This window comes from Protobothrops mucrosquamatus, unplaced genomic scaffold (genome assembly GCF_001527695.2).
Source record: "Protobothrops mucrosquamatus isolate PMUCROS unplaced genomic scaffold, P.Mucros_1.0 scaffold275, whole genome shotgun sequence".
Taxonomy (NCBI): domain Eukaryota; kingdom Metazoa; phylum Chordata; class Lepidosauria; order Squamata; family Viperidae; genus Protobothrops; species Protobothrops mucrosquamatus.
The window spans coordinates 70889-97572 of record NW_015386619.1 but is presented as its reverse complement, the minus strand read 5'-3'; the positions used below and the strand labels follow the sequence as shown (position 1 = coordinate 97572).

Genomic DNA, 26684 nt, shown 5'->3' with positions numbered 1-26684 from the left:
TATATAAAGTGTATTTGTTCTTTCTTGGGAGGTTATGCATTTATTTAGTTTACACAAGATTCTTGAGTATCATACTCAACCCTTTTTATCTTGCATTGTTTTTATAGTTAATGTTTTGCCAAGAAATATAAAGTAAATAAGTGGCAGCTGGAAAGAAATTATGAAAAATAGTGTCATAGCCTAATTAAAATAAGCAGAGACTTCTCCAGGCTGTCACCAGGAGTGAAAAACTGACCCAAAGGTATGCACAAGTAGTCTCCCCCCCCCCAAATGTGATAAGGTCTTCTGAAAAAAGAATAGCAAGTTTTAATTAAAGATTTGTGTATTAATTAGACTAACAGATTGAAAACATTATTGTTCTTAAAATAGCCTTAATAATTACTTGAGCTGCTATGCAACATTTTTGCTACTTGCTTTCTAGTAGTAGGACATTGCCAAAGTCTTGACTGTTAATTTTATAATGATTGCAGAGAAAATCAATAGATAACATTAATTATTATGTTAATAATTTTGCTTTCTTTCACTTTTTCAGGAACACAAATGAATGCTTGCTTGACTTTTAGTGCTGGATTCATACTGAGTTGATTGTGGATATCCATAACTGATGAGACCATGGAGAGTATTACAAAACTATTTGGTGACTTGTGTGAGGCTCACATGGTATCTGTGTCAACAAAGGTCCATTTGAGCAAAGGAAAGAGCAGCAAAAAAAATTCAAGCAAAAGTCTCAAAAAGATTGCATATAATACTTTGTTTGCTAATCTTTTCCTGGATGAAACCCGCAAAGTTTCTCAATCACATTTTTCTAGACTCCCCGTGAAAAACAGAATGTTAATGCTGTCTTTCAATTTGAGAGTTGCTGGACTTAGCTTAGAAGCAGACAGGCTGGAGCAACTTGTAGAGGAATTAGAACAGTCTGCTTGCTTACCATTTACTGAAATTACTTCTATTTTGGATTTTCTGGTACAGCTTGCAGGAACTGGGCCTCCTCATTGTTCACCCCTAAAAAAGGATTATTTCGTGAATAACAAATATGTAGGAAGAAACACTAAATATCAAGGTTATGATTATTATGATGTTAGCATATTTGAAGCAGACATGCAGGCTTTTATTGCAAATGAAGAACTTCAATTTAATGATACAATTCAAAAGACCTTGCAAGTTCTGGAAGCAGCACCTGGTACAGGTCTTCCTATGGTAGAACTGTTTTCACAGAATTGTTCAATGGGGGACAGATATGAGAGAGAAACTCGGGTCTCGCTCTTTGGTGCTCTCATTCACAGTCGTACATACGATATGGACATCAGGTTGGATTTGCCACCAGTGCCTGACAATGCAGATCTGTCTGGACTTGCAATCAAGGTATAGGATTGTTTTGTTTTGTCTTGTCTATGTCAATATTTGTCTTAATGAAGTCATAGATATTTATACTTCCTTCATAGAATACAGATGATATTGGCTAAGAAGCACTACTATCTCCATTCACTCTACAGAGTGAATTCCACAATTATTAGCTCATTGGAAGCCTAAACAAAGACAAAAATGGAAATTTTCACCTTCATGTATCCCTCTGTTCTGATGCTATATGTTTCCGTCATGGGACTATAATGTGATTCCTATAAATATACTCAAGAAGATCAGTATGCCTTATCTCTGTCTCAACATTTCAAAATGTTTCTTGACCAGTAATATGCTTATGATACATCAGCCAATATTTCACAACAGCTTAAGGTTCTAAAATGTTTTATTGCTTTTATTTATTAATGTTTTTGATTCCTGTTTGAATGTTATAGTATAGCAATATTGTCTCATATGAGATATTTTTATAGAAAGTTGGATACAAATCGAGTCTAAGTATTAATTTGAACAATTTGATATAAGCTCTACTTTTATTAGAACAATCCTAAAGAAGAATTATTAAAAGTAATAATTAGGAACAGTGATGAAGTATGTTTATATTTGCAGGTTCCCCAAAGTATTGATCCTTCTGTAATAATATAGGAACAGTGATGAAGTATGTTTATATTTGCAGGTTCCCCAAAGTATTGATCCTTCTGAAGATGAAGGATTCCAGTCAGCATCCAATCTCACTCCAGACTCTCAATCAGAACCCAGCGTAACACCAGATCTTGATCTCTGGGAGGCAGCACTTACTTATGGACCTAGTAAACGAAGGTGCTGGGAAAGAATTGGATTGTAAGTATTTGGCTTTATATTTTTAAAAAGTGTTAGTTGTAATGAGCTATATTTGAGCTGGAGGGTGCCATGATTAATATAACATTGCTCCAAGTCTTTTCATTAGATTTCATACTACAATTCAATTTCCAGAATTACTTTGCTGATACACAACTAAAATCCATTTGTTTGCAATGAATGGAAAAATAGACAATGGCAGTCTTTGAATCCAAAATATCACATTCATATCTAAGTTGTTCAGTTCTGTTTCCTTACTCTTTACATTTTGGTAGGGCACAAGAGAGAGGAAATGTGTGGAGTTGTATATTAAATAATGTGAAAGCTATAGTAGTAAAGGAAAACTGATAATCAATGTGCACATTTGCTTTCCTTTGGATGATACATAATTGTTGATGAAAAGGAATGCATAGTAACAGGATTCAGTATACAGTGTCTCTTATCTGGCATTTTCTAAATGTCTAGATTTAAAAATGTAAAAAAATTGTTAAACTAACCACCAAGTTTTTGATTATCATAGTTGCTAGTGCAGTTCTGAAGAAAATTGTCCAAAACTTTATAAATGTACAGAACATTTGAATCCAAATCCTTTAAAAGTTATTTTATATAAAAAGCAGAGGTAAACTGACATACAAATAAAATAAGACTAATTTGCCAAAAGAAATTAAAATTAGTTTATTTGTCCTTTTTTTGTTTGACTATATTTAATGCAATTGACTATATTTAATGTTTAATGCAACATAATATTTAATAAAAGGTCTTTACTCAAAAGGAATTGTGGGCCATAATGCTTAGATGCCAGCTAGTTGAAAACAGCTTCTAATCCACCTCTCTTTATAACATGGTGGATACTTTTGCATGACTCATAGCTTAGCTATACTGAAGATCAAACAGAAAAGAAAAATCATAATATGTTGTACATGATTTCGTCAATAATATTTTTCTTGAGGCAAACTGAATCTCGGTTTCAAAGGTAATTCAGACTTCTAGTTTTCACATTTTTGTGGTTTTTCCTGACAGTCCACCTGGGAAAAAAGAGGAGCCGTATCTTTCAGAAGCTGGAAGAGAAGCCTTTGACAAATTTTGCAGACTTCGAGAACAAGAACTACAACTTTTCAGCAGTACTAAATTTCAGTTTCCACAGCGTGTATTAGTAAAAGAACCAGAAATTGTTAAAGATGTGTTGAATGTTCTTATTGGGGTTGTATCTACTTCTTTCTCATTTAATCAGGTATAACATTTGTATACAGTATATAATAGTTTTATTTTTAATAGAAAAACCTAGATATGCATTTTTGCATTTTATTCTGTTGGACAAATTAGCCTAAGAAAAGTATATCTCAATTTTGCAAAATCTGTCAATGATATTGTTTAATGCCATTGATTTAGGAGCGGCACCACATTGTGAGCAGAGAGACGGGTTCACAAAATGGACCTTTTATTATTTTCCCCCTCTCTTTTGCATTACCTAATGTCCTTCCCCTTCCCCCCCAAAAAATATCTAAGACAGGGGTGTCAAACTGCCAGCCCATGGGCCGGTTGCATGATATGGAGGCCATGCTCACCCCAGTTCCGGCAATGCAAAAAAAGTTGCGAGACGTCGCGCCACATCATGTGACGTGGCGAGTTTGACACCCATGTTCTAAGGTGACTCAATAGAGTCTTTTGCCCCACTGAAATAAATGTTGATTGTTGCTGGTAAGGAGGCATAGTGGAAGGAAAATGGTTCTTTTCAAGCAAGGGGTTTCCATAAATGGCAGTGGGCATTGGATTGCTCTTCCATTTTTATACACTTGAAGACATGATTGTAAAAAACCACTTGAGTAAAGTAATTGAATTCATGTAAGAATCCAATCTTATACTGTGAAAAAAATACATTTGCCGCTGATTTTAAATGCCTGCATTAAGTTAATTTGTTGCTACTTAATATTTTAAAGTATGCTATTTGTTAAACTATTGCAAGTAATTTCATAAACTGTCCAGATCTTTTATTTTTGAATGGATTAAAAATATATTACCAAATATTAATGGCCATAATTTTGATTTAACTTTAAGACTTGAACAATGTATTCAGTAAAATTAACGTTTTGTTGTTGCAAAAGAGCATTTGCCATATATTTACTGATTAATTATCAATACCTTAGATAGTAACGTTTCCTGTTGAATTAAAATACAGAGTTAAATTACTTAAAATGTTATATTTAATTTTATTAGAAGCTTATATATTTTTACAATGTCAAATTAGTATTTAGCATTGAGGTAATATTTATGAGGACATGCATTTGTTTAGTAAATATATTGTGTGCTGTGCATTTCAATAATTTCCTGTTATGGTTTTCCCAACTGTATAGGCAATTCAGATATTTGTAGTGAAACAAGGCATTTATGTATCTGGAACTTCACCTGAAAGTATGAACTGTCTATTGTCAGAAGTGGCTGAATATGGAACTTATTACACACGGCTAAGCCGTTTCTCTCTTCAACCAGTCCTTGACTCGTCATATAAAAAAGGGCTTGTATTTCAGGTAATGCACTTGCAATTTTTATTACTAATTTGATTGAATATCCAATTATGGCCTTGTCTTTACCTCATATCTATTGGTAAAGTCTGGTGTGTCCTCTGTTTTTGGAAGAAAAAAATGCCTTTTCTGTCTCTTATGCTGTTCAATTAAATACCAGTGGTACAAAACTTTTTTTCACAATGTGCAGTGAGGAGGTACTGAGAGCAAGCAGAACCTTGTTCATGCATCACCAGTTCCAACCTAAATGTTACATTTCACTTGGAATTCAACCTGGTTATGAGACCAAAGATGTGTTGGTTTCTCTGACAGATAACTTGCGTCAGAACTTGGGTTGTAGTAGTGCAGACCTTTTAGTCCTGTTAGATTTTTTCATTAGTATTTGAGACCATCAATCATAAAATTCTCCTGGACACTTGTGATGTTACAGACAGAAGGGGCTATTTTGTAATTCCTCCCCATTCTGAGCAGATGATTCCAGTCAGTAGTTTTGAGCAGTCAAGGTCTTTGTCTCTCCAGGATGGGTGCTACACGATTTCCCTTCTCTCCCAATACTAGTGAGGCACATCATTTGTTGATTCTGGATGAAGTATAATTAGTTTGCTGATGACATTCACTTACATCATTCTGAGCCGGGTAGGAGATTATGTAAATTTGTTTTTTAGAGTCTCTAGAGATCATAAGACAGTGGATGGGACAAAGCAAGTTGCAATTGTGTCCCGGAGGATAGTGCTGATCCCTGACAAGGCCTAGGCTAGCTCTTCTTGGGGGCTGAGTTTTTCACTTTCCTGAAGAAATAGGTTGATAATTTGGGAGTTCTTCTGGATTCTTACCTTCCTGCTTGATAATCAGGCAGAGTACTTGGCTAGGAGAAGACTTTGCCAAGCTTTGGTGTAACATTTGAGGCACTTTTTGAATAGGAGGCACTTACAACAGTATCTCATTCCTTTATTAACTTATTATCCTCATTAACAAGGTAGCATTGTCTCTGCATACAAAAATATATGCAGATTCATGTCTTAGACCAACATACGTAATTGACACAAATATTCCTTATACATAAAGACATGAAATAGCCTCACATATCTTTGTCTTATTCTCTGCTCAGCATTGTACCATTTGTTATGCATTCCACTTATTCTCACAAATGCCTTCTATTATAAACTGTTCTTGATTTATTCAGAAACCAACATTCAGATTCATATTTGTGCCAAAATTCTATAATGTAACCTCAGTCTAGTACCACTCAATTTTGGCACAGTTTGGTTGATATATCGCAAGGAATACAAAAGTCCAGTTACATTCCATATATGCTTATGCTATTGTATACATTCAGTGGTCTCCAAAGCTAGAGCTTGCCTTACAATTCAACATACTGTTGTCCACATCCCACAAAGTAATATGCACAGAATGTATTGTTGACTGTGTTGGGTAAAAATCTTTCTGATTGCCCATCACTATATATTTGTAAGGGGATATAAATTAAACCAAGATGGATTAGCTGTCATTATTTGGTTTTGACTCAGCATATTTGTAGCTCTCATGGTTTGTACCATAGTAATTGGCAATAATTGTGTCTCATTTATCAACAGTGATTAAGTAAGCCATAACTTAACATGATATAAAAATAGGTTTGCTCATGCAGTTTATGTGTGCCACTAATGAATAATGATTTTATGTTTCAAAAGGTTGGTGTCCAGGTAGCTGTGAAAAGATCCTTATCCTCTGAAAAAGATTAATGTATCCTATCTCCATTTTCCAGTTTAGTATAACTATTGAGATATGTTGGATTTCGTATTTTTTAATTGAAAAAAGCTTTTCTTTTTGCTGTTATTAGGCATTCACAAGTGGACTGAGGAAATATTTACAGTACTACCGAGCATGTGTTTTGTCTACTCCCCTGACTTTAACTCTTCTAACAATCAGTGTTCTCTTCCGAAAACTAGGACGACAGCTAAGGTAACATTGTAGGATTAATGTAATAGGACAAAAATGGAATATTGAACACTTAACAACAGTGTCCCAAAGATAGTGCAGTGAAAGATGCTGCCTTTATTTTAACACAAGGGTCCCCAACCCATGGCCCATTTGGAATTGGGCCACGGAAGTGGCGGGCAAACACGAGCACACACGTCCCCACTTGTGCAAGCAGCAGGCAAGCATGTGCATGCACACTCCATTTGTGCGAGTGGTGGGTGCGCGTGCCTGCTCATGCAAATGGAGCTGCGTGTGTATGCTTGCCGGTCACTCACGTGAAACCATCCCCTCCAGTCTGTAAAGCCGGAAAGATTGAGGAACTCTGTTTTTAACAGCTTACTGTAATTTAGTTGTAGCTGCTAAAATAAGTCTAGAAAGCTAGATTAAGAAGTCCTTTAGATCTGTAAACTAAAATAAACTACTGACTGAATGCTGAATTACCTGACCTTATTTCAGTGTTGTGTCACAGAATATTTATACCTCCTGTTCATAGAAGCTAGCAGACATAATTTTTAATGAGTTACCTGTGGTGCTGTGTTCCTGAATTAAACATATAATTTCTTATGACTAAGAAGATGTTTTTTGTGAAAGAATCTACAGGACTTAAGGCTAGAAGAGCATTAGGGAATAAAAAATGTAGACCTTACCCCCTCGTTTCCAATAAATCTCTATAAAAAAAGCTGCTGCCTCAGTGTGATACACATAAATTTATGTATGAAAGTCATGTCACATTGGTAGGACACCTGGATGTTGTTTTCATGAGACCAAGTAGAAATGATTGGCTGGTGGCTTGTTCTGAGATATCTTTTCAAAGTCCCTGACTAACTTAGATCACAGGATTCCTTGTGATCTCCCACTCAAGAACTAATGAAATCTGGCTCTGCTTAGCTTTTCAGGTTCAAACCTAGGGTAGGCAAGATAATCTGTCACAGCTAGCTATTATTAATGGACTATCTAAAGAATTGAAATATATTTTACTATTATACAATAATACAATACATCAATATAGCATATAATTAACTTAGATGTAATTTGCTATGAATTGTTTTTATTGATTGTGATATTTTGAAATGTGCGGTATGTTAAAATATTTAATTATATGAATTAAGTTAAAATGTTAATTTAAATTGGACTTAAAGACCTGTAATAAAAGATATTTGTTATCTTTTCCTGAAAGTTTAGTTACACGTAACATATACTGTTTGAGAATTCTGGGTTAGATTCTAGAAGGCAAGACCTCTCATCAGTTTTTTGCCTGAATAACTCTATAAAAACTCCATTAAGGGTGCAAGACTACGATCATCATCTGCTGAGCCAAACACCAGGGTATAGCTCAGAGCTTATCTTGTCTGTCCACTACCTTGGACAGTTTTAATACTCTGCAAACGATTATGCAAGTGTAACTGGTTTCTTTTGTTAAGGTATTTAGCTGAACTCTGTGGCTTAGGAGCGGCTGCTGTGGGAATTGGAGGTACCAGTGCTTCCTTTCCAACTGTGAGTAGTACCTGGGTTTGTTTCTCTTTCTAAGTCAACAAAAAATTGTATATTTTTATTTATGGCTTGGTTGCAATAAACGGTTTGTCTCAATATACTTAGAGCAGGGGTGTCAAACTCAATTTGATTGAGGGTCGCATCAGCATTGTGGTGCCCTCGGGGGGCCGGGTGGGTGCGGCTTACTGGGTGGGCGTGGGTGGAGTGGGTGTGGCCTACTGGGTGGGCATGGCCAGCTCTACATCATTTGCGTCAAGGGGGCCTGTGGGGGCCTGGGCAGGAGTGGGACAGATCTGAGGATCTCTGGCAGAAAGGGGTGGGACCAAGGCAGAGCCCATCAAGCCAGATATGTGAAGTAGGCGAGGGCCATTTGCTGGCCACTTCCAGGCGATGGTGCATTTCTTCATTCCTCATAAAGGGTGACACCTCCCCAGCATGCACCCAGGGGGTGGGGCCGACGCGGCAGGGGCTGGTTCCTCGCTGTTTCCAGACGGCCTTGTGGAGCTAAGACTGAATGCATTTCACCATAGATGGCCACCACAAAATTGTACATTGGCTTCCGGCAGGCCTGGGCCAGGGCCAAGGCAGCGGGGGCCATTCCCTCACTGTTTCCAGGATGGCTTTGCGGGCCACATGAAACCACTTTGCGGGCCGCATCCGGGCCCCCGGGCCTTGTGTTTGACATGTCTGACTTAGAGGCAATGCATTTTAAATGCTTTGGCCTAAGTGACTTCTGTACTATTCAACTTGTATATTTTTATTCATTAGTATTTGAAATAGCATAACTGAACATAAAATATTCTATACTTCCCCACCTATTCAGAGCTTGAATAAGTAACTACTAAAACAGCCTAACTTGAGGAAATAAGCAACTGTCAAAAGTAGCTTTATCCAACAGAATTCTTCAATAAGGCTAGGCCAGGGATAGGCAAATGAGTCTGAACTGTAAAAAAATGTATGAGTTTCATGCTTTTTACATAAACTGGCTTGTGTGTATTTCAGGGAGTTAAACTTCTTTCATATCTCTACCAAGAGACTCTTAATAACTGCAGCAGTGAGCATTATCCAGTTCTCCTGTCGCTACTGAAAACAAGCTGTGAACCGTACACAAGGTAGGAGCCATGCATTGTCACCGTGATCTGGCAAAATGATGTAATGAATTTCTTAAGAGTTCTCAGTTTAGGCATCAGTTTGAGGGGCATTTCTGAAAGTGAGGCACACAGATTTTCCCAGTTACTGTAACTGAACCATTCTAGTAATCTGACGAAATATATTAATCTTGCATACAACAGCCATTCTAGAATATCTTTTTTAAAAAGGACGTTCAATGTTTCATGCTTTAGGTTTATCCATGACTGGGTGTATAGTGGTGTATTCAGAGATGTGTATGGTGAATTCATGATTCAGGTGAATGAAGATTATCTTGGCTTTAGAGGTAAGCTTTCTTTGAAATATTATTTGTTAGATTTATATCCCACTTCAGGGCAAAACAAATAAGGCTCTCTCTACTCATTTTTCTCCAAAACAACAATTATTTCTATAAGATATGTTGGACTGAGAGAGATAGGGAACCTAATAAGTGTAACAGGTGTGAAAAATATTTGCAACACACATGCCATTCAAAGGAAGTTGCCTGGCTTGTGAAGAAAAATCAATAATATTTGGATATTCACTGCATTTTATTTTATTTTATTGCTTTAAAACTGTGCCAAAATGATAAATGTTGATATGTTGTACTTTTTTGATACTTAGACAAGCATTATTGGACCCATGGATATGTTTTGATTCCTAAAGAAGTAGAGGATTGTGTTCCTGTATTCTTGAAACATATTGCTAATGATGTATATATTTGTGGGAAAACCATAAACTTACTGAAGCTGTGTTGTCCCAGGGTAAGTATTAGAAGATCATTGATTAGTTTGTTTAGAACAGAGGTCCCCAACAGAGGTTGCTGCTCACTACCGGGCCTTGGCCTCTTGGCCACAGGGCCGCATGAGTGACTGGCCAGTGCACACACGCATGTGCGCACGCTCACCCCCCCCTTGCGCCCATGCTAGCCTCGCCGCAGCATTAACAACCCCATTTGCAGAGTGCGCATGCTCGCAGCTCTGTTCACGTGTATCCCCTCCCAATGTTATTTGGCATCTTGTAGTTTTAATCTTTTATTCTATGGCTTGTCCTCTGAAACATGAGAGAATAGATCCTGATTTTCTATGAAAATTTCTTTGCAGTATTTGAGAAATACAGTCATGCCCCCTTCACTTCATATTTTATCACTACTAACATACACAGCTCCCTTAGTCTCTCTTCCTAGGGCTTACTTTTGAAACTTCTAATCATCTTTGTAGCTGTTGTAGCTGTTCTCTGAATCTGTTTCAGATTCTCTTGAAATAGTGTCCAGAACTGGATCTAGGGCAGAAAGGACAGTTGACCAAAGCAAAATAAACTAGAATGATAATTTACTCTCATTTAGAAATTAAACTTCTATTGATATAATCTAAAACTGCCTTTGCAGCCCCATCACAATGCTGACTTAATTTACAAGCACCTACTCTTTCAAAAAAAAAACAAAACAACCACAAATATCAAATCATATGCCTATTTATCTCATTTTTGTTCCCTAAATAAAAAAAGTTTGTATTATCTGTTAAACATTATTTTCAATCAATTTTTGTATTTTTAGTATCCTTCATTAACCTCAACTCTTTCTGTCCTTATTTTTTCTCTCTACAGTATTGTGCCCCCTATCTTTGCTGTGACCTTCTTTCCGTTACCTGTATATTGTATTGTTTGGGTGTACCATATTGGCTTCTTCTGCTGTCTTCCACTGTTCCTCCTCACTGGAATTGCTTGCTGTTGTGCTTTTAATATCTTTAGGAAACCCTACTCTTCTTGAGCCTTTTCTGATTAGTTTCTCTTGCCATCGGAGCCTATCAGTCATTCTGAGTTTATCAAAAGGTGGTTTTTTGAAATCCACAATACATGCTTGAATATATACAGTTTTAGTTTTTCTGAAGATCAAGAATTCTAAAATTAGGTGGTCATTTTCTTTCATGTCCCTGTCACTACTTCAGCTAAGTTTCCTGTATTGAGTAGTATCAAGTCATGGACAGCTGATCCTCTTATACTTTCTTTCAGCTTTTGAACAAGAAAAAAAAATGTCAGCAGTACGAATCAGGGATTTCTGGAAGGAACATCTTGGCATGATGTTCTTCTAATAGATATTGAAATAAGTCTTCCATGAATACAGTTTCATCCCTTATTGAGAGACATGCTTCCTTTTGGAAGGTACTATCCACATCTTTTCCTTGCTTCTAGTAGTCTCTAAGAACAGTTTGGTTTCATTTTTTTCTCCACTCATTTTTAGGTAGATTCTCTCTGCAATACTGCCAATTTATTGATTCAGATTTCTAAGCAGGATTAATATTTTTAATATATTTACAACTCCTCTTCCCTGCTTTGTATTGCTTCTGTTGTATAATTCACTTGCTGTGTTGCAGACGTAGTCATTTCACACAGCCTCTATTGTACCTTCCATATTCTGCACTGAGAGCTCAAGCTCATGTTTATTTCCATACTCCAAACATTAGTATTAACATTGAAGGGCATGAACTTGATGAACTAATGTTTCTCAGTTTTCTTTGAGTGGCTTAAGAAGCAAAATTTCTGCATTACACAAATCTCTTTCTGTGGTCTTCAGCATTTTTCTTTCTGCTTTGCAGAGGATTTAAAGCCTTTTGAACCTTGCCACACTTGTGAAACATATTTTTACCAATCCTTGTTAGGTGCCAACAATCCATCATCTAGATAATTCAGATTACGGTCCCAGAAACCAGATTTCTCCCATTCACCCTCCATCTATCTATCTATCTATCTATCTATCTATCTATCTATCTATCTATCTATCTATCTATCTATCTATCTATCTATCTATCTATCATCTATCTATCTATCTATCTATCTATCTATCTATCTATCTATCTATCTATCTATCCATACATCCATACATCCATACATCCATACATCCATACATCCATACATCCCACCTTTATTTGCGTGACCAGTCATGTTCAACATTGGTGGAGGTTCTGGCTGTTTTTTGCACTATTTTTCCCCATGTATATCAGAAAGAGGTTATAATTGGCATTGGACTTGATAATTTGGAAGTTGTTCTGTCTTGTCCTTTATCTTTGCTGCTAGTGGTTCAGGAACTTCAGGCTGTTATAGTAAAAAATTACCAGCTTGTGTGGCTACTCTGTTTGTCTTCCTACAATGTCCAGTTGCATCCTCTATGTCAGGGGTCTCCAAACTTGGCAATTTTAAAATTTGTGGATCTCAGCTCCCAGAATTCTTCAGCCAGAATTCCTGGAGTTGAAGTCCACAAGTCTTAAAGTTGGAGACCTCTATTCTATGTGCTTTAGGGATTTCCTATCCTCTCTCCTTTTCTGCTATGTCTCATGATTTCCATGAAACCCTGGAGCTCATTGATTTGCAGGTTCCTAAAAACTATTTTTTTTATAACAAGTGATCAGAATATCTTCTACATTGCCTACTTTAGATTATTTCTCTTATCTCCTTTGTAACAGAAGCACTGTTGCTAAAAGTCTAAGGTTGCAGGAGGAATAAAGCCCATTAAATTCAGAAAGTATAGGATTGTGGCCTTTAAACAATTTAGGTGGCTAGTGAAAAGTAAAAGATGTACAATTTAAAATCAAATTTGGTTTTAATATTTTTGCAGCACTACATATGCTGGTCTGATATTCCTGTTCCTCGGATTTCTGTAACGTTCTCTCTCGATGAGTTAAAAGAGATTGAGAAAGACTGTGCAGTCTACGTAGGTCGAATGGAAAGAATTGCTCGCTATAGTAACATCACCAAGGAAGAAAAGGTAAATATATTTAACAGAATAATTTCAGAATGGAGTATTCCTAGACAAGATTTTTGTTTGAGTGATAACATTTTGAATTTCAATTTTTTTAAATTTATTTAATGTGTATATCCTTTTATGGTATAACATTTGGAAATTACAGAAAATCATGTGGATTTTCTCCTAGGTTTTGCGCATGGAAATTGAGAAACAGGAGTTAATTGTTCATGCTCGAGAAACAGCTAGCAAAGCTCTCAAAGCCATTACTGGTAATTTATAATTGTCTTTACGTTCTAGTTGAGTTTCTTCTGTGTTTTTTCTTAAATACAAATATGCATTTTAACTTTATTTTTAGATCAACAGATATCAGAAAAAATGGCACTGGATGTAAAAAAACGTGAGCAATTTCAGAAGTTGAAAGAACAATTTGCAAAAGATCAAGAGGTATGTTTTTATTCATATGAAATGTACATTTTCACTAGTAGCAAAGTGTGTTTGTGTGTGTGTGTGTGTTTGTGTGTGTGTCTGTGTATGTATGTATGTATATTGAATTTGCCTGAAAAAATATACAACTCAGTTTAAGGTCTTGGAAAATTATTCTGAAAATCTTTCTTAATATTTTGGTAGCGTCGATGTGCTCTGAAACAGGAAGAAATTGATGATGATTTTAGTTATGCTCGGGAGCTCAGAGAGAGGGAGAAGAGACTGAAAGCTTTAGAAGAAGATTTAGAGAAAAAAGCAAGGTAAGCCAATCATAGTATTTCATGTTCAAATTTTTCAATGATCAAGAGCAGATTTAGTTTAGTATTGATAAGAATGTTTATGCTAATACTAAAAATTTCTAAATCATGTATGTAAGAAAAGAAAAAGAAAAAGAGGTGATTTGAAATATGCAGAAATACAAACGCATCTCCTCTCTGCAGCTCATTAAATGGAAACAGAAGCAGGTGCTTTAATGAGTTGCCAGAGAGAAACTGCATTCGTGTTGCCACCTCTTCTGAGACTCCTCTTCCAAATCAAATCTGAAGCATTGCATGGTCCTAGTATGCAATATTTTAGTCTGTTGAGTTGTCAAACGTAGTGATGAATTCAGCCAACCTAATGGATCATGCACCACTAATCAGAGTAAATAATTAATGAACACAATATACTTACCATACGCATACTCAAAAGTCCTAACTGAAGTGTATTTTTACTTATAGTAGAACTATGATAGAGAATATTAATCTTGCCGTTTGATTGTGTAGAAAAGAGTATTGTGCCTTCTAAAGACACAGCAACACATGGCATTTAAGTTTTTTTATTTTGTAAATTGGCTTATAGTTAGGGTAGATTTTTCTGGTAATTGTAAGTTTTGATCACTATAATTATATTACAGGAAACTTCATTACATTGAATTCCATGAACATCTACCTTGCTCATTGATTTTGATCTTTTCAGCTGTATTTATTTTGGAAGTAATGCAATTTGTATTGATCAATTTCGTTAGTTTTGCTGTGCTTTGATAGTATCTTTGATCTAAGACACCAGTGTTAATTTTTTTTCTTTCTTTCTTTCTTTCCATTTAGACAAGAGTTAATTGACCATTATACTAAGCTGTCTGAAGATGCAGCTCGTAGAGAAAAAAAAGCTTTATGGAAAATTCAGAGGCATAAACTGGAAACAGCCCGTCTCGATTTTCTGTTAAAAGATCAAAAAAATATTGAGGTACTGATTTTTTTCTTTCTTTTTTAAAAAGCACATTGATCCTACTTATTACAAACATTAATATTTCTATTTTATGTTTAGGACATGCTTGAAAAACTTCCTGATGGAAAGTATAGGAAAAAAGTAAATATAATTCCAGAACACCAAAGTCAACAGGTTATGCTGGCAGTAGAACAAGAGAGAGAAGCTAATCTTCAGGTTTGTACTTCTTACATATATGGCCGGGGCCAGAGTTTGAAAGCTAGTAAAATCTCTAGTAAAAAGAGACATTTTATCATAGACCTGTTACTTGGTAACAAAATAGCCATCTTTACAATTATAAAAAATATTTTATTAAAAAGCAATTATAATTTTTCCTGTTCAAAAGAGTAAAAATGGGATAACATTTCAATACTACAAAAGTTAAGATTAGTTTGGTACAGAAAACAATGCTTTCAGGATGTACTTTGTTACACTGGTACATATTGCAGTGTACCCCTTTCAATGCTTTGCTCCAGCTCTAATGAGTAATAGCATGTAATAGTATGTTATGTATATCTACACCATTTCCTGGAATTCAAGAAAGTCATGTTTTTTTTTTAGTTTTTTTTTTTTAGGATATTGGCCAGTCATGACTAGGTGCAGTTTAAAAATAAATATAGGGAATTATCTTACTTCAGATCTTTTCTCCTAGCCATGATTATTCTATTCAGATTTGAAGTAGCAGTCGTGATTGCTGTTTTAAGTTGCAATGGTTAGTAAGGAATCTGGCACTTCTTTCATACATGTGGCCTACCATTAAATTGGTTATCGGTTTAAAGGTGAATGTACCCTTTGATTAGTGCTTATAGGTTTGTGGTAAGCCAGATGATTTCCATGGTAAATGAAACATTTTTAAGGCCTTTGATAAATTAATGAAGACGATAAGATGAGCTAGTAAATAAAATGACAAAATAAAATTGTGTACAAGTAATTTCAGAAACTGAAAAAAAAGGATTGAACATGTCAGCTATGTAACTGAATTACATATACATTGTAATTATTTTCAATTTTTGCACATAAGGTAACTTCTTTAGAGTCTGACGATCAAAAGATTATGGACATGGGGAGAGATACAAAATCTGAACTGACAAATTGCATTTCAAATGACCAGTCATTGGAATCAACACAGCCCCTAAATGTGCAGCCTACAGACTGGTCTGAATCTGAAGAAGCAGAAGCTGCTTCTCAAACTGCCTGCAGTGATCAGATGGCAACTCTTTCAAAGGGTATGTCTGAACTTGGTCTGAATTTTGAAGATTTTTTGCCAAAACCTCAGGAAGAAATACTCCAAACAACACAGCAGGCAAACCTGTTGGATGAAGCTTTGGAAAGTATCAATTCAGATCTTTCCTTAAGTGATCAAAGAAAGGAAAGTAATTCTCTGCCAAAAGAGGCTACAGAAGGAGAAACAGTCTTGCATGCTTCTCTGCATAATGAATATGATTTTAACACTGTTCTCAGGCCTTCGGTTTCACAAAGCCACATTCAGGTTGGTGAAAATGTTTTCAATGTTGAAAGCAAGAGACCTCGGTGGAACATTCATGGCCACGTATCTGATGCAACTATTAAAATAGGGGGCTACATTCCTCATACTGAACTCTCCCAACCACATTCAAATCCACATGGGCATTCCTCAGATGCACACATCAAGGTTGGAGAATATGCTTCTGAAGAACAGCCTCGCCGGCCTCGCTGGAACATCCATGGGCATGTTTCCATAGCTCATATTCCTGTTGGAGAATATGCCTCTGAGGTAGAGCTCCCGAGACCCAGGTGGAATATTCACGGTCATGCTTCAGATGCTAATATAAAGATTGGTGAATATGTGCCAAAGGTAGAAGCCACAAGAACTCGATGGAACACTGAGGGGGATATTTTGGATGCCAATATCTGTACTGGGGAAAATGTTTCCAAAGGTCTGTCTTCTCGTCCTCAGTGGAATGTCCATGGGCATGCCTCTGAGTCACATTTTAAAGTTGGAGAGCTGGTTGCTGATTCTGAGAGTTCAAAGCCTCGATGCAGCACCTTTGGTCACGTATCACAGTCAAGTATACAACTGGGGGAATGGACTCCTTCAACGGACAGTGATCCAATACCTCATCTTAAAGCAGGTTTTGGTCCTGCATCAAGTTGTACAGTACAGACATTTCTATACAATGGGAGATTCTCTGATGAGAAAGCAGAAGAACAAGCAACGCCACCTGGCCTTGAGTTGGCTAACTTGGATAAAAAGCACGAAGAAAGCTTCGGGGAAGAAGAGCAGGGTAAGTGTCATATACCAATATATAACGATATAGCTACTAAAGAAATCTGTTGAATTCAGATAAGTCAAATAGCTGGGTGGAAATCTGAGTTTTCTAAGCACTACCTTTATCCCACTTGTTGCTTTTTAATATGCTGGGCTACAATTCCCATCACTTTTTGTAATTGGAAGGGAGCAGTCAGGAGGTCACTTGTTTGGGGAAGTTATATAGCAAAATTAAAGATTTGTCAGGTACATTAAAATAATTAAAACTGGTCTGTATTGATACTTAAACAAATCTTAAGGATGTCCCCCTTAAATAAAAATAAATGGAAGATGAATAGCAAAAAGCTGTTTAAATGCAACAAAAGCAATATTTTATTTATTTTTATTTTATTTATAAAATTTTTATGCTGGCCATCCCTCCTTTAAGGTGACTCTGGGCAGCTTACAGGTTATAAAACAATTAAAAAATGTTAAAATATTAAAACACAGAATTACAATATTATTAAGAACTATACTAAAAGTGAACTAAAGGATATGGCTCCAAAAATATATTATCCTGAGGTGAAGTTATATATGGCTAAAATATAAAATACTTATATAAAACATAAAAAACTGAATACAAAAAAAGACATTTGATTTATGTATATGAATTTTATGTATTTCTTCTCCCCCCGCCTACATAATTATTTTTTTATAGGTGGGGATGTAGTGGTCATCCGAGATGATATTGAAGATCTTCAGCCTTTCCTGGTGAGAAGAATCATACATCTTTTTGTACTGTTTCAAAATGCAAAGTACTGTTGACTTTCCAATTACCACTTTGGCAAAGGCTTTCAAGGCTAAACAATTATAGAGTCAGAATACTACTACTAGTATTCTGATCATTGCTGCTTTGCCTATTGCTGCTTGGCATGCTTTACTTCACTGAGCTGATTTTGCTTAGCAATGCCAGCATCAGTGTACAGATATAGAGTCCAATGTCTCCATAAGGAGCAGTTGACCAACAGAAAGAAAAGGAAGGAGGATATTAATTATCTTCCACTGTCTCTTTTAGCATTAAAAATTGGATTTTCTTCTTTTACAATTAGCTAGCTAGGGGGTTAGCAATTGTAGGAATGATTCAGAGACCATATGAAGATGTTAATATTAATATGTTTAATTGAAATTAATTGTTGGTTTATATGGGAACAAACTAACTTTGTTGCATTATGGAAACGGGGGAAATTTCTGTTTTTATTCCACTATATTTTTATGTAGATTTGAACATTTTAGAATTTAGAAAAATGAATGATACTACAGAAATATAACAATTGAAGAAACATTATAATACCAACAGTTATTTTTCATCAGGTAGAAGAACCTGAAAAATCAACCTCATTGAGTGTTGTGACTCAGCAAACCTCTGTCTCTGAGGTCATTGTGTCTGAAAACCAGGAAGGAGGTAGCACCAGTGTTGCTGTATGGAAGAAAGAAGAAGATTACCTGCAAACCTTATCTAATCAATATTGCCTGGAAAAATATCAGGATCAATATGAATTTATGTGTGAGTAGTCTCAAAGCGAGATGCATTAAGACAATGTAATTGCTTGTGATATGATACAGCCTTTCAAAGAAGATAACTCTGACTGTTGCTAATTTAAAACTCAATAGCTCAAGGGTGGGGAGTTTATGATCTTTAGATCATGGGTGTCCAATCTTTTGGCTTGCCTGAGCTGCATTGAGTGAAGAGTGAATTTGTCTTGGGCCATATATAATCTAGCATCGCTAAAAAAAAGCCACAATGTTAAAAGTTTACAATCTTATGTAAAGCCACATTACTAGCTATTCGGGACTGCATGCTGTCCGTGGGCTGGTCATGTTTGCTGTAGATACTCTACATCAGTGACCACTATCTGTTTAGACTGGGAAGGGTGAGTTTTTTTTTAAATACTTTTAAAAATTCTTTTAATTTAATTAATTCTAAAGGCTGCGAGAAAAGAGAGACTCTTTTTTCATTGTACTGCCACTACAGTACATAAAACTTTGGTGCATGATCTCTAAGTATTTTAGGGCCTGCAAAAATGTACAACTCTCTTAATAGCTGACTAAGGTTGTGCAGAGCTGAATGTTATGAGAAATGTTATCTATCCTGGATATTTTCCTGGAAGTTAATTATCCACCCTGGAAGCTTCATGTAATGTTCCAATCATAGTCCACCCCAAATTTTGTCTGGAACATTATAAACTGTTTCTGGTTTAGGTTTAAATTCTGGGGATGATCCATAAGAGAAAAGGGACAATCTTTGAAAATTTTATTTGGAGTATCCCTGTCTGACTGTTATTAGGACTACCTCATACTAATATATTCAGTAACGTGGAAGATCACAAGTTGTCACCTTTACTGTAAAACTTTGGGGATTTAATTATTTTTCTTGCTAATTTTGAACTCTAAATAAAAATACTTCTATTGTGTAGAAATGGCAGCTCTCCATTCTTGTAGCTTCATTGGGTCACTTGAGTTTCATAATTCAGGCACTAGAAATTGTTATCCAGAATTCTTGGGCAAAGATATATATGTACTAAGGCAATATTTTTTATTGGTGGTTAAATCCTAAATTACGTTTATGTGCAGCTTTTTCTTCCCATGATTAATAATCTAACAATCTTTCTACCGTTTGGCATTTGTGATTCCATTTAGTTTTCAATTTTTTGAACAGCATTTTATAAATACTTCCATTGCTTTATGGTTGTTATCTATATACTAAATAGATGGAGAGTGCAAACTACAGGTTGTTACATATTGGTTATTTGACTCATTGTATGTTACCATTTGATAATATTTTAAAATAATGTTTAGCCTTTAAAAATATATTTTATCTGTAATACAGCCGAGCTTCCAGTTTCCCATCTCTTACATCACATGATCCCCAGATCCTACACTTTCCCTGCGGATCCCTCAATACAACCGGCAACAGACGAAACAGCTGTACAACTAAGTGAGCTCTTATCACTTCCAGTGCTGATGAAACGGTCAATCACTACCCCCTTAGTTTCTCAGTAAGTAGTAATGGAAATGTTAAGTCAATATGTAAGAGTACTTTGTTCTGCTATTCACATTGTTTTGTTAAAGACAAACAAATTATCATCTCCCCTCCTTTTATTGAGTCACCAGTATAGGCAATTACTGCAGAAACATATGAATATCATATCAGATATCATAATAACTTGTATTAGATCTATAAATGTCATAGCATATTTCCTCTTCAGTCTTTTCTTTATCAGGCCAAAGGAATTACATACAAATATGATGAAGAGTTAGGGTGAAAAACCAGATGTCAACGCTGCAAATACTGTATATTCTTGCTTTGACAATATGCAGAACTGTCTGGTATTTTTATAGTTAAACCAGGCAACAGGGAAAAAGGGAGGAGAATAAGGATAGGGAAAAAGAAACCGGAAGTAAATCATATCTTCCAAGTTGATTGGAAGATGTGAACCATGACCCCAAAATAAGGGGGGGGAAATGCTTAGAATGTATATGCGTAACGGAAGAGAAGCCAGACCTAAGCATTTCCACCATGCTGTACTGACGTCTCTGTAACCTTAATAAATGCTTTTAGGGAAAAATATGCCTGAAAGTCCTTTTAAGTGTTTCGTTAATCAGACACATGACACCAGATTTATTTGAAAGGATTTTTTTATTTTCAACACACATGGTGCATCCTTATTTGAAAAGCAACCAAAGGATGTTGAACTATTCTATAGTAAGTTCTTTTGTACAAACTAATCATTAATTGTGTATACAGCATCAAGTATATTTTTAATATACTTCACAGCTTGATTTATGATTCGGTTCATTTTACCTTAGGGTAGCTTATCATGAATTTGTTTCTTCCCTTTTACAATGAGCAGAGAATTTAATTATTCTACATTTTAAAATTTGGATCATCTGTTTCTTTTTTCTAGTGTTTCCCTTGTGAACAAAGCCATTGTGGATTATTATTTTGTGGAATTGAATGTTGAGAAACATTTTGAAGCATTGAGGCATTTTTTGTTAATGGAAGATGGAGAATTTGCTCAATCACTTAGCGATTTGCTTTTTGAAAAGGTATTGAATTATATCTATTTGCCAAAATGTAAACCAGTGATAGGTCAGAAAATAGCCATTTCATTGATCATGTTTCCAATGATGGTCAAGAGCAAACAGCCACCCTTGGAACTTTACATTATAGGAAACTCTGGCACAAGGAGATTTTCTGATAATAATCAACATGCTTAACTTCTTACAAGAGATATCATGCTCAGTGAACTCTCAGTCTCTAATATGCTATTTTCTAATTCAAGCTAGGATCAGGACAGACACCTGGTGAACTTCTGAATCCATTAGTCCTCAATTCCATCTTGAATAAGGCACTTCAGTATAGCCTTCATGGAGACAGTCACTTGGCTTCTAACCTCTCTTTTGCACTGAAATACCTCCCAGACATGTTCAAACCCAATGCTCCTGATGCCCTAACCTGCTTGGACCTACGATACAAGGTGAGATGCCCACAGAACTTTTTGACTTGTTTTCTAAAACCATGATTGATTTATTAGAATAATTGATCCTGAATGTTTTCTGATGCTATTTATAAATGCATCTTTGTGTTGTTTTTAAGCTTGTCTCAAAAGGTTGCAAAATATAGATCCATATGCAGTGAGAATTATTTTCATTTTCTTTTAGGTTGACTGGCCCTTAAATATTGTAATTACTGAGAACTGTATGAATAAATATAACAAGATATTCTCCTTCCTGCTACAGCTGAAACATATGGTATGGACTCTTAAAGATGTCTGGTTCCACTTAAAGCGAACTGGTAAGACTGATTTGCGTACTTCTGCCAAATATTTTTTTTTTTTTTTTTAATCGAAGTATTTTTGCATCTGTTTTATTGATCGTGTAATATTTTATTGAACATGATTATATTTAGCAGTAATTCATAAACCTTACATTATATTTATCTTTTTTTTCTTTTAAATTTGGCTTCTAAAATATTCTCATTTTTAAATAATAACCATGTGTTTTCAGACGCCGTGATTGATTGATTAAATATATTTGTTTTGCAGCATTAGTAAAACATGCATCGAACTCAGTCCAGTTTCGACAACTCCAGCTTTATAAGCATGAAATGCAGCATTTTGTTAAAGTTATTCAAGGTTATATTGCCAATCAGATTTTGCATGTTACCTGGTGTGAATTTGGAAATAAATTGTCTTCTGTGGGGAATTTGGAGGAAATTTACAGAACCCATGCAGAATATCTCAACAAAGCAATCTTCCGGTAAGTAAGCTGTATATAACTCAGTGGTCCCCAATCTTTGCAGCTTGGAGGCCCGACTTGCACAAGTTAAGCTACAGCACCTATGCATGTGTGCAAGCCCGCCGCTCACACAAATCAAGCTGCAGATGTACAGGTCCGCCACTCGCACGGCCCAGTTCTGAATAGACCATTGCCTAGTAGTGGCCTGGGGGTTGGGGCCCCTGGTACAACTTACTTGTCTGCTTATCTTGATCAATAGTTTTCATATAATAAAAGGCTGGATAAACATGGATTTCCATTATACTGACCTGGTTTAGGTTTATTGCTACTATAATGTAGCAGAACAAATGCATTGTGCATTGATGGACCACAGAAATAGTTGCTTGCATCGCATTGCAGGAATGAAGAGAAGTTTATACAGTACTTCAGCTACCAGAAAAATTGCTTTAAAATTGTTAAAAAGTCAGTCTATGTATGTTCTGAGGAGCAATCTGAACTGTAGCCACCCTAGTGCAGAACCACTTGTGGTTCTCTTGGAAGTTTTGTAAATAGTGTAGATTACTGGTTTTAAGAAAAGGAAATTGACTACTAGTTTAATATTATTACTTTGTTTAAATCCTAGAACAGTGATGGCGAACCTTTCAGAGACCAAGTGCCCAAAAACCACCCTGCCCCCACCCCTATTGCTTGCTCTACCCCCACCCCACCTGCCGGGCCATCCACCACCTCCACGGCCCACCAAAGATTGCTCAGGCGGCCCTGCAGCGCCATGGTGGCCACGCCCTCCATCCGTGCCCCGCATCATCTGCGTGCGACGGGGCACGAGGGCAGTCTTGTCCCTGCTGCCCAGCTGCCATATGCTTGGCTGTACTGCTCTGCACCTGGGGGCGACTCTCCTCCAGGGGGGCTGCTGATGAGGAGGGGGTCACAGGGGGAGGCAGGGCTGGAGCAACGGTGCACGTTCCCACAGAGAGGGCTCTGAGTGCTGCCTCTGGGACGTGTGCCATAGGTTCACCACCACTGTCCTGTCAGACGATTGATTGATTACAATAATTTGTATCCTTTTAGGATAATAGGTCTCCCCAAATGGCTTATAGTAAATGATAAATAAAAATCAAATAAATATAGTTAGGATCCTTTGCACAAGTGGTTTCTTTCCCCAGTCCTCTTTGTAATTGGCTCCTTATGGTAACAATGACTCTATGCAGAGCATAGAGTTGAGATTTATGTCAACCCCTTAAGCTAATCCAGGGTCAGAACAGAATTCACACGTTTGACTGGAACTATAGTTTATTAAGAAAGTGTCCTAGGACTGCTGGGGATTACCCAGGCTTTCTCTGGTTCTCAAAAGCAAAATTATTTTCGAGTTGTTGAAGATATTTGCAAAATGTAAATCAATTACACCCTTACTATGTTTTATTTGTTAAAAATTTGGGGGTTTTCATGAACAATGGGTTAGTATCTAATGGGGTTAGTATGCCTTTTTACATGATTCAATAATAAATACTCTGTGAATCAATCACTTTTAATTCTGAATATGGTAAATGATAAATATATACAAAAGCTGATTTTGCGTTCTCTAATTTTTAAAAGTGGGAAAGGGTTCTGAAAGCAAGATGTTTAAGAAACAATGAGCTAGTCTGACTTCTTTTTTAATATTTTCTTTGTTTCCAGATTTAAAAAATATTTTTATAACTGCTGATGGTTAGTTTTAAAATCTATTACAAAGTTAGAGGGATTGCATTGCTACCTGTCAGTTAATTTCACATTGTATCTGTTTAAAATATATCTTTGCTTTTTCCTTGACAGGGGATTATTGACTGAAAAGGCAGCCCCTGTGATGAATATAATTCACAGCATCTTTAGCCTCATTTTAAAGTTCCGTAACCAGTTAATCTCTCAGTCATGGAATTTTGATAGCAGCAAACAAGTGGCTGTTCACCCTAACTTTGGATTAATGCAGCAGTCCTATAACACATTCAAATATTACTCTCATTTTCTGTTCAACGGTAAGGCTTGCCATGCAATTTTTCTCTGTTAGTCTGAAAATCAAAATGAAACTCAAGCACAGCATAGTTGACTAATTTTAAGATTACATTACGGTCTCTTTGAAATTAAGACTAATTAATTTATCTGTTTTCTTAGAGCAAACCTTCAGGGAAATGATAATTAACATTCTGTATTTTAAGGTAGGGGTCCCCAGCCTGTGGGCCACTGCCCACTACCAGGCCATGGCCTATAGGCCACCAGGCCGCATGAGTGGCTGGTTCTCGCTCGGCTCCACTTGCACAAGCGTTGCCATGAGCATTGTGGGTGTTCATGGCTCCACTCATGCAAGCGTCGTTGCGGGCATTCACGGCCCCACTCAGAGCAACGGTGTTCATGCACACGCATTTACCCCTTCCACAAAATCATCCCTTTTTTCCCCCCTCCTCCACTCCAGGACGCCAACCCAGAAAGGAGTGGGGCCACGAATGCCCATGATGCTCTTGACGGTGCTTGTACGAGTGGGGCCACAAACGGCTACAATGTTTGTGATGCTCACGCGAGTGGGGCTCCAAACATTCACAATACAGCGACACGCAAGTGTGGCTGCGTGCATGCGCAACCACAGACCAGCCACTCACACGGCCTGGTGGCCAATAGGCCATAGCTGAGTAGTTGGCCACGGCCCACAAGTTGGGGATCCCTGGTGTAGAAGAAAAACTTTGGTCTACACTTGCACTTCATTTCATATTAAAGCATCATTTAGTATCAAAATGGTGAAACCGTGAAATCAGGTGCAGCTTCAGCTGTGCTTCTGCAGTCTGCACCTTAGTTTGCTACGTAACCCCTCAGGTTGCAGCAGTTTGCATAAAGGAAGGCAGATGGCAACAACACTGTCTCTCTGTCTGCAATCCTCTTTGTAATTGTTTGGTTCCTTACAGTAAATACGCATCAGGTTCACCCGGCCATCACCCCCAAATTAAGGATCCTCTTTTTGCAGAGCATGTATTTTTTCCTTCAGGCCTACTTTCACCCCCTAATTTTGAGCCTTATTTCCTTTCCCTTTCCCTTTTTATTCAGAATTTAAGTCCCACTGTTTACAACTATTATAAGGAAAGCCAACTGATGACTGCTATGGTTACCAATGCACTTGGTAGCATCACTACAGGATATCTAAAACATTTTTAGTGGGGCAGGATGCTGGACAAGGTTCTCTGCAATTAAATGAAACTTTGCTGGGAGAAATAATAGTTTAGAATTTGATGTGCATCATCCAATTAATGCACACTGTCAATTCAAGGGCCACTTTGCTTTTTCCAGTAAGAACATTTGGAAGAGACTCAGTAACATTTCTCTTGCCATAAGCTGTTTCAGACCGACTGAAGATGCAGATTCAATTGACAGATTGAGTTTTCTAAGTTTTCCCTCTCCCCCCCCCCTTTCCTTGCAGTAGTAACAAAGCTTGTCAACCGAGGGTACCAGCCTCACCTGGAAGATTTCTTACTACGAATTAACTTTAACAACTATTACAAAGATAATTGAGCTTTTACAATAGACTACTGGTCTTCTTCTACAAGGAACCTAGGCCATTTGAAAGCTGCTGACCTCAGAAGCTTTGAAGAGTTTGCACTGAAAACATGGCAACGAATGGTTCCACCGATACAGCAAGATGCTCCATTTTCCTCACATAGCATGGCACTGGTTCATACTGTCTTCTCAGTTCACAGAAGCATGTTTCCCACGTTGGTCTGATATATCAAAGTGTGCATAGATGTAAATTTGTTAATGTGTAAATTCTTCCTTTAGCATTGTCAAAGCTTCTCATGTAAATGTGTAATAAAGAGCAAAGCATAAATTTATTATTTTGTAATCAATATGCAGATGTTCAGAGTAAAAAAAAAACTTATATTCCTGACAATTACCTCTTTGTGGATAAATTTAATATGTACACAATCCAGAATCTGATTATTTAATTATGCTGTAATGGCCTATAATTATAGATGCTGTGAAGATTTTTTAATAGATCTAATTAATCATTTCCCAATACATCTACATACCCCTCATTTCCCTCAATGTTCTTATTGTACCCTTTATTATTTTTTAATTAGCATCAAGGCATACCGGAAGACATCCAGTCATTGGGATTTGGGCAAGCATATAAATTTTACTATTTATTGCTTTCCAATGGGAGGGAGGGAGGGAAAAAGGAAGGAAGGAAATGTGAGGGATAGAAGAAAGATGGCAGAGTGGTGCTGGATGTGAAAGTCTGTTATATTGCTTTAGTCCCGTGGTGGCGAACCTCTGGCACGCGTGCCACAGGTGGCACGCAGAGCCGTCTCTGTGGGCACGCACGCCGTCACCCCAGTCCTAGGCCTTCAGCTGGGTTTTATAAAACCTT

General features: G+C 36.7%; 1 protein-coding gene across 1 annotated transcript; it reads left to right on the top strand.

The window, feature by feature from the left end:
* Positions 1-586: 586 nt before the first annotated feature.
* TUBGCP6 (tubulin gamma complex associated protein 6) lies at positions 587-26142 on the top strand. The gene is made up of 24 exons (XM_029283905.1): positions 587-1362; positions 2033-2196; positions 3214-3424; positions 4545-4718; positions 6550-6671; positions 8111-8183; positions 9183-9292; positions 9524-9615; positions 9933-10072; positions 12919-13068; positions 13235-13316; positions 13403-13491; positions 13675-13790; positions 14616-14754; positions 14836-14952; positions 15797-17034; positions 18340-18566; positions 19890-20058; positions 20968-21109; positions 21346-21540; positions 21725-21857; positions 22108-22321; positions 24110-24309; positions 25737-26142. Exons 1-24 carry the CDS (start codon positions 613-615, stop codon positions 25826-25828), a joined length of 5139 nt encoding a protein of 1712 aa, XP_029139738.1. The 5' UTR covers positions 587-612; the 3' UTR covers positions 25829-26142.
* Positions 26143-26684: the final 542 nt, after the last annotated feature.